The sequence below is a fragment of the Helianthus annuus genome, chromosome 4 (assembly GCF_002127325.2).
Source record: "Helianthus annuus cultivar XRQ/B chromosome 4, HanXRQr2.0-SUNRISE, whole genome shotgun sequence".
Lineage (NCBI taxonomy): Eukaryota > Viridiplantae > Streptophyta > Magnoliopsida > Asterales > Asteraceae > Helianthus > Helianthus annuus.
In genome coordinates, this window is record NC_035436.2 from 13,482,737 (window position 1) to 13,492,145 (window position 9,409).

Sequence of the window (9,409 nt, forward strand, 5' to 3'; positions counted from 1 at the left end):
GTTAATATCTTTTTTAACACCCCCCCACAATTTAATTTTCCTTATGGAAAGAACACAAAAAAACCTTTAAACAGATAGCTAAAAACAGGAGCAAAACACCTGACCTTATTCTAGTTGAGCAGCTCAATAAAACACCACTGTAACGCAAATAAGAAACATCCCTAATGTTATTGTTGTAGATTTGATCAATGTCCTTTTATATGGCTGACCACTTGCTGCCCTAAGCCCATTAATCCATCCGCTAAGTATAACGAGTCAACCCAGTTGTACATATCTTTGATCTCAGCCCAACAAAATAACCCACCAGCACAGTTACGATTATAGAAAGATGGAAGCAGATAGACGGTATTGCCAACAGCAGCTTTGGATTCCACTGATGCAGCAGCATTCGATATTCTGAAATGTCAGTTGTTCATCTTTCACACCTGAATCTTCTAAGGAGCTTCCCAGCAAATAAAGCTCCTCTTCCATCTGTGATATCACTTCAGCTGGCAAGCGTGCCGGCTGAAGTATATCCAAACTGTCTGCAGAAGTCACTCCTGATATTACCACGCATGCCAATCGTTTGGCAAGAAACAGATATTTTAAACCCCGGTTTCTACAGTGAGCAACAAATGCTGACCAGTCAGCTTCCTTTTCAACTTCATAAAAGCCCTTCGCTTGCTCCTGACATTCTTCGTTTATCAATTGATGAGATAGACGGGTGAGAAACAAAGGGTTTGGCAGTATGGATGAGCTGGCCCGATTCTATACTCCGAGTTGCAAACACACCACGACCCGCTGACTCGGTGAGCAGGACCTGGATAGATGGCGGTGATGGTCGACTCGGTTCGAGCCAATCAGCGGGCATTAAATCCATTATTTGGAAAACAAATCTAAACCCAAATGATATTAGACATAATTTCTTTCCATAACCACTCCCATATACCTGGAAGAAAACAATCAGGAAAAACAAAGTCTGATCAAATTGAATAAGACGATTCTACAACAATACCAGACATATTTGATAAAACAAAAAACACAACTTTTATAAACTCAGAAATTAGAACTTCGATTATTACAAATGATTACGCAAACACTTTAAAAACAGATTCAACATCAAATCTTCTCACAGCCTCACACAAAGATCATCCACATGATGATTTGTTTAACACTCTCAAATTATCTAACGGGCAACATAATCTACAAAGATCTGAAATGTCCTAAATCAAGATTTCAATACAAAACTCTAGAGAGACAACAAATAAAGTGAAGACTAATATGAATGATCTGAATTCTTCATATGAGATCCGGAAGAAGTCTTTTCGAAACAAGATTACAGACACTCCAATTAGGGATTCGACTTGAAACTCTAAGAGAAAGAAAGCGACGTATTGTTTGAAAATAAAACCTCTGGACATTGTCCAAAAATACATTCATGCCAAAACTTGTATACCACTTAAAAAACTGATTTGACACGATCAAAAAAGTTTTACAACTTCTGAATCACAAGATTCAAAACCAAGTCTGCTAAAACTAAGAATCACATAATTCTTTATCAGACAACAAACTAACAGCCAAAAACAACATCTGATTACTTCACAAAATCACATGATTTTAAGACCAGAAGATATCTCTTACACAAGAGACAACACAAGGCTATTACACCATTCAAGAAACAACACTATGATCTAACGGGACTAGACTCAACAACACGAAGAATCTACAAACGACCCTAGACCAGTGTGGAAGGAAAAATAAGCATCACCTAGACCAGTGAACTAACATCACTACGATCGGCGATGAAGTCTCAAAAAACGAATAAGAAACAAATAAGATCACCAACACGATGATCCTACACAAACCTCACTACGGTCAGACTCAAAACGTTTAGAATCCTAGACCAGTGAGATAAAGGAAAACACTAACACGATGATCCTACACAAACCTCACTACGGTCAGACTCAAAACGTTTAGAATCCTAGACCAGTGAGATAAAGGAAAACACTATCGAAGAATACAACTTCAAGATAGCATAACCTTTACAAGAAAAACAATCACACGGCGATTCCAATAACCAAAGGAATACATGATTGTTCAAGAATCATCAGATACACATCTGATAACACCAAAAAGCCACACAGCTTTAAGACTAAAAAATATGTCACAAGACATGTAAGTTCAACAACAGATTTAGACAGAATTTCACATGTCACAAGATATAAAACTAGTATCTATAACAGGACCAAACAAATCATAGAACACTTTCCCATAACACATTGAATCACACAGTTTAGTACTCACATCAGAACCATACCATGGAACTAACAAGAAACTAGAATCAAGATTCTATAACTACGTTAAATTTCTAAACCTGATAAAACAAGGATTAACACAATCCCAAACAACAATCATAGAACAAAGAACGAAGAATCATATGGTTCCATCACAATACCAGAAATATCACATATCTGACAAACCTTAGAATCACACAATTTACATCAGATAACAAAATGGTTGAATAAAAAGCAGAGAACATTTTCAACTACAAAAACATCTCACCAACCAGAGAAATAAACAAGACTGTAAAACATGTTCAAGAACAATCTTGACAACTCAATCGGTTAGAAACACTCAAACCACATGGTTTGACTAACCATACAACAAGAGACACAAATCTTAGACAAGATAAAATGTCAAACAAATACAACTAGCTGAATTAAAAAAAACCACACAGTTCAGCCAACAAAAATTCAAATCTAGATAGTTGCGGCAGTATGACATGAGGATCAAACGAACAATCATGACTGTAAACCATAAGATCCTATTATCAAGAACAAACAAATGTCCCGAAATATCAAACAGTTATAAAAAAAACCTCAACAGGTAAGCGATCTTTACGCAACCAAACAAATGCACAATTTACAAGAACGAATCTAATAACAAAACCAACTAAAACTCTCAACAAAATATATAGCTCCACAGATAGATCATCACAAATCTAACAGGTAAATGAACCACACATTCAAACCCTAGATACGATCTAAAAGAGACTCTACAAAAAAAGGACAAAACCCTAAGTTGAGACAACACGAATAAACCTTAACACACTTTCACAAGTACTCTACGGGTCAGATTGTCAATGATGAATTATTACACAAGAACCATAGATCTAGACTTTTCTATGCAAGAGACTTTGAAAAACACACAACAAAGGTGCAAAGAAAGACATCTGACCTAATAAAAAAATAGACACTCTTTAACATGACGAGAGCAATACCAGACTTAATTTTACAAAAAAATAGCAATTAAGACCACTTATTTATAAACTATAGACCTTTACCGATGGACAAAAAGAATTAACATAATTTCTTTATTTTTCAAATGAAGCCAAAACACAAAAAACCCATACAAACTCATAAAACAGAGTTCAAGTTTACTAATCATAGTTTCACAAAACAAATTCATAAGATCAGCCATTATACTAATTCAAAGAGTCACAAGAAAACCAACCAAGTAGCAAACAACCATAAACAGCAGCAAAATGTGTAGAACAATAACCCTACACTGTGAAACTGTACCAGGGACCAGATAGTAGGTTTGTCACTCAAATGGTGCCTACCCAGGCCTTTGTGCAGAAGCTGTATCTATCTAAGAACGTCTAAGAAAACCAAGACAACCAGAAAGAATACAAAGTAACACCAAACACAAATATCGCAGATAAATCCAACAGAGTGTACCCTCTCTGTGTCCCAAATCAACAACCGGCCCAACTAGTCCGGCAACAACAATACCTAAATGCAATGAAACTTAAAGAAACAAAAAACAAAGAACAATCTCACCAAATAAGCAAACCCAAATCAGAGTTTCTCCAGATCCGTTTAGAGTTTTACAATCTTCAAGGATTGAACCGCAACCGGAACTGCAGCTTCCAAGACTCCTTCATAAACCAGATCTTTACGGTGCCATCCATACCACAACTGGCAATACGATATACATCTGAAGGATGGAAATCCACACTTCATTGCGGTGACCACTTCATTTATCGAGTTCCCGTGACCAACCAAATTCGGGTGTATATTCTCTTTGCGAGTATCAATGACACGAATTTTACCATTGATTCCTCCGGTAACCAGCAACAGTGCTCCCCCGGTATCAGAAGCCCAACAAACAGTGTAGAAAGATTCATCTTCATCATCGTCAATGTAGGACCGAAGTACATCAATCATGTCACCTTCAAGGCATTTGTATACAGTAACGCGATTACCACCAACAGTGGCGAAGAAGTCGTAATAACGAGAGTTGATGAAGATGAAAACGATGGCGTAAATAGGATGATCGGCTTCCGGTAGCCTGTTGGTGACTGTGTAAATCCTCTTTCTGTAGGGAGTTAATGATCCGACGAGCGGTGATTGAATCGTTGTCATAGCAACCGGACGACTATTTCTGTTCCCGTCCTCCGGTAACCACCCCCTGCTGCTCCAGATTGAACCCAGCGGTAAAAGGGCAAATATCAGACCAAATGATAAATAACCTGTCACAATAATATCCATTTTCCAATATCCAACTTCTTGCTCCGATCAGAGATTCCGTTAGGGTTTTCTAGACAGAGAAACACGTTGTACACCTAACCTCCGGCAGAAGCAAATAATGAACGAGCAACCGGTTGCGACCACAGATGACGGAGCCGGATCCGGAGCAATCTTCAATTCGGAAGAACTAATCATCCAATCTTGACCTTTGGAATCAACAGATCTGAAACTTTGCACCAAGAACACCAAGATCCAACCCAATGTCAAAAATGAACACAAATCAGCGGAAGACTAATCGAATCTGAGCCTTAATGCTCTGATACCATGTCAACAGACATGGATCTGAACTCAGATCTTTCAAGAATCACAAATACCCAAACCAAAAACGTTTATTCCCAGATATGACGACAACAATTCAAGATACAAGCCCTACAAAAACTCTATACAAATCTCAGAGATCATCACACAATAATCTCAATATGACAAAGAAAGAATAAGAACACAAACAATCTGATTCAAGATGAACCAGATTCTGGACTAAATTATAAGTTGCCACTTGTGAGAGAGGAAAGAGAATTGAAAGGAAAGAATATCTAAAAATCTCAATTGTGAGCGGCTGATGTATAGATAATGAGCGAATCACACCACTCGAAGCACTGGAACTTCTCTATTATACGAGTCTTGACATAATAAACGCAAGCATGTATCGGCCCAACACATGTAGAATCTTGACTAAGCCCAAGCATGTATCTGCGGCCCAGCAGTAGCACATATCCAGCCCAGCTCAGTATCAAATATGAAACAACAACAACAATCATATTAAACCAAGAATTAATAATAAAGAAAATTAAATTGGAACTTAGTTAATATCTTTTTTAACACTATATCCCACCCTCTCCTAGGCCGACAATCATCTCTCCATCTGTCTTGCAGGCAACTATGAATGCCGGAGTGAAGAGCATGAACATGAATTTCTTTGATTTTTAGGTGTTCAATTTTTTTAACGGCAAATTTAGATTATTGACGGACCACTAGAGTATCATCGTGTCACCAACGGAACACTAGAGTATCAATTAACTCTAACAACACTTAGGCTTTGGCCTAATGGTCAAGAGGAATTACCTCTTGCGAAGAGACCAAGATTCAATCCTTGTAAGAAGTGTATAATTTAGTATAGTATGGGGAAAATAAGTTTAGCCGTTAAAAAAAAACTATTTATTTAATAGCAAATTTGGATGACTGACATACCTCTGGAGTATCATCCTGCCACCAGCAGAACCACCCGATATATCCATCTATTAACTCCAACAATAATGCTATCAAATTTAAAATAGTTTTATTGTCTTAACCAACTTAAGACGTTTATTATAATAAAGATGACATCGTGAAGTTAGTGATGATTTTTTTATACTTAATGTCTAATTAAAAAACTTCCACAAATCAATACCTACTAGCACCCAAATCAGCATAAGGACCAGCATGCACCAAACGCCCAAACTCATCAATTATCGAACAACTATCCACTTTTTTCAATGAATTCTCCAACTGTTAAAATCATCTCAGATTGCTTCATCAACCCAAAATTCATATCAGAAGCAGCAAAGAAACCCTTTTACTTCTCACCATGGGATCTCCTCATGCTTACTACTAACTACATTCAAACCGGTCTCCTTTTTCGCTTGCCTGAAAATCAAGATTTCTCTATAACCACCTTCTTGGATGACCTCAAAGAGTCTCTTTCCACAACACTTACTCATTTCCACCCGCTCGCCGCCCGTTTAGCCACGGTAAAACACGAAAACCCGCCTTTTTTAACCGTGTTTTTGAACCCCGAGTATAGCCCCGGAGCTAGATTTATCCATTCGGCTGTTAATCTAACCGTGAATGACATCCTTACGCCTACGGACGTGCCGTTGGTTGTTCAGTCGTTTTTTGATCATCACCAAGCTGTCAATAACGACGGTCATGAACTCTCGTTACTGTCTGTAAAAGTGACAAAACTTGTAGACGCTATCTTTATAGGATGCTCCATCAACCATATGTTAGTTGATGGAACCTCGTACTGGCATTTCATCAACTCCTGGTCAGAAATGTTCAAATCCAAAGGGCAAAACAGTCATTTAACTCACATCTCACGTCCTCCAATCCTTGACAGATGGATCCCTACAGGATCCGACCCGATTGTCAACCTCCCGTTTAGCCATGAAGATGAATACATCAATAGACCAAACCGCCCAATGTTGAGGGAACGAATCTTTCACTTCTCGTCGGATTCGCTCGCTAAACTCAAGGCGAAAGCGAATTCGGAGTGCAATACGACAAAAATTTCCTCTTTACAGTCGCTCTCGGCCCTTGTTTGGAGGTGCGTGACACACGCCCGGCGGGTTCCAGCAGATCAAGAAACGGATTGCATGATGACCATTAACAATAGAAGCAGGATATCCCCACCTTTACCTGAAAATTACATCGGTAATGTTATTTAAAACTTTTTTTTATAAATGGGTTTTTTGAAAAAGTTTTAAAATGTACCTCATTTTAATTTTATTAACGACAGAAAAATTACATAAGAATGGCAGGTAAATGTACAACAAGCTGCGCCGCAGCCTACTTTTGAATAGCAAATCCCATTATTTCAAGATTACATATTTCTAAAAAATTGTTCATGTTTGTGTGAATATATATATATATTTGTAACATAATTTGAGATGAATACAATTTATCCTGACCGGGATCTACCAAACTCCAGGTAATATGGTTCAGACGGTGAGGGCAACAACAACGGCAAGGGAGTTGGTTGATCATGGTGTCGGGTGGGCAGCATTACGGTTGCACGAAGCCGTGGCAAGCCATAGTGATAAAAGAATTAAGGAAGGGATGGATGCGTGGGTGAAGAGCCCGTGTGTCGTAAATGCGAGGGTGCATTTTGACAAAAATAGTGTATATATGGGGAGCTCGCCTAGGTTTGACATGTATGGAAACGAATTTGGATTGGGGAAAGCATTGGCGGTTTTGAGTGGGTATGGTAATAAGTTTGATGGAAAGGTGACGTCGTATCCAGGACGGGAGGGCGGAGGAAGCATTGATTTGGAAGTCTGCTTGTTGCCGGAACACATGGCTGCTTTCGAGTCTGATGAAGAATTCTCGACTATTTTTAATGAATAATTTCACTAATAAAATGTAATCTTTAAACTTCTTGAGTTAAGGTAATGAAAAATGTCTAAGCTTTAATAAGCATTTATGATTTTTTTTAGTATTTTTCTTATTTAGGTGTATACCCATTTTAAGTGGAGTTTTATACTGATTTATATAACTCTTAGAGCATGTGTAGTGGGGCGTTATATGCCCTCATAAAGTCCCTATAAAGCCTCAAACACCACTACGAGGGGTTTTATGAGACAAAAAAAGTTGGGTGGCGCCATATATATAACGCCGGTGATGGGGGTTGTTTTCAAAGTTTGGACCAACCAAAATAAAGCAAGGTTTTTATAATTAATTAATAAAAACGAAAATTAATAATTAGATATTGATGGGTAGGGGCTTTATGACTACAGGCTCTAGTGATATAACGCCCCTGTGTGACGTGGCACGACACATGTCGCATAACGCCCCACAAAGGGCTTTATGACTACGGATGGCCTTAAAAAAGAAAGGTCGGTGCTACAATCACACAGACACGTGTCATCATTTGAACGGTGTATAAAGAGACGTACATCGGCAAGCGCAAACACAACAACAGAGAAAGAGCTTAAAAGCAACACCTGCAAACGGAAAACCATCTGAAAACAAAAAAAATCAAAAACGGAAAACCACCTGGAAAAAAAAGTCAAAAGTATAGAAGGAAAACAAAAGGGAAAATCACGAAAATAGCTATTGACCCACACCTATTACGAAAATAGCCACTTGAGGCGTCTCTTAGAGATGTTACACCACCTTCTGTGGCGTCTCTAAGAGGCTTCAACCTTTTACTTTTTTTTTCTTTTTCACCACAATTCTTAAACTAGCATAACTTTTTCATATGATAATATATTTTCTTAAATTACACCAAATTAAAGAGAATTTTATCATTTTTTAATTTGATGTAATTTAAAAAAAAAATATATTATCATATACAAAAGTTATATCCGTTTAAAAAATTATGATGGAAACGATATAATAACAAAAGGCCGAAGCCTCCTCTCTGGAAAGACATTACATTTACCCCATTATAGTAAAAAAAATAAAAACAACCTAAACTAACTTGTTTTCAAATTTCAGAAGTAATTTCAAGCGCATAGAATTCTCTTAAACAATTCTATTTAAAAGGGTTAGAATTTGGTGACAATATACTTATCATATTTAGCATAGTATTTAGAGTAAAGTGTAATTTGTCACGCTGTTGTTTGGTCTAGATTGCATACTGACACTCTATCTTTCAACTTTTGCCAAATGACACCTACCATCAGTCAACGGTTAGGTTGACCGTGTGATGAAGAAGTAAAACGGTAATCTTACATCCTATATGCAGTATGCGCCCCTGTGATTGACTACCATCACCGTCGTCACCCTCCACCTCCATCAACACCACCGTCATCCTCATCATCAGTTACTAGTTACTGTTTAATTTATTTAATTGACATCAATGATAAATTTTGAATAGAAACGACAATTGGACTGGTTGCTTAACAGAAATGATATATTACTTATCTTGTTTTTAAAATATGCCTAAGCGTCAATTTCAGTTCATAATCATAAGATTCCTCGACTTTCTTAAAAGAGTGTTTTTAGATATTTGACAAATCATCAATACTGGAACTTTCAAGGGCCGGGCAGAGTAATTGCTATTCGTTAAAAAAGATATGAAATTCCACCTATGCAAATACACTAAATTTGACTATTTACTATTTCTTATGCAATACCCA

The 9,409-nt window shown here is 37.4% G+C and overlaps 1 protein-coding gene and 1 pseudogene across 1 annotated transcript; one reads left to right on the forward strand and one right to left on the reverse strand.

The window, feature by feature from the left end:
* Positions 1-905, reverse strand: LOC118491717 (annotated as a pseudogene).
* Positions 906-6,005: 5,100 nt separating this feature from the next.
* Positions 6,006-7,750, forward strand: LOC110877459 (uncharacterized acetyltransferase At3g50280). Its single transcript, XM_022125608.2, has 2 exons — positions 6,006-6,980; positions 7,258-7,750. The coding sequence occupies exons 1-2, from the start codon at positions 6,044-6,046 to the stop codon at positions 7,671-7,673; spliced, it is 1,353 nt and encodes a 450-aa protein (XP_021981300.1). The 5' UTR covers positions 6,006-6,043; the 3' UTR covers positions 7,674-7,750.
* Positions 7,751-9,409: the final 1,659 nt, after the last annotated feature.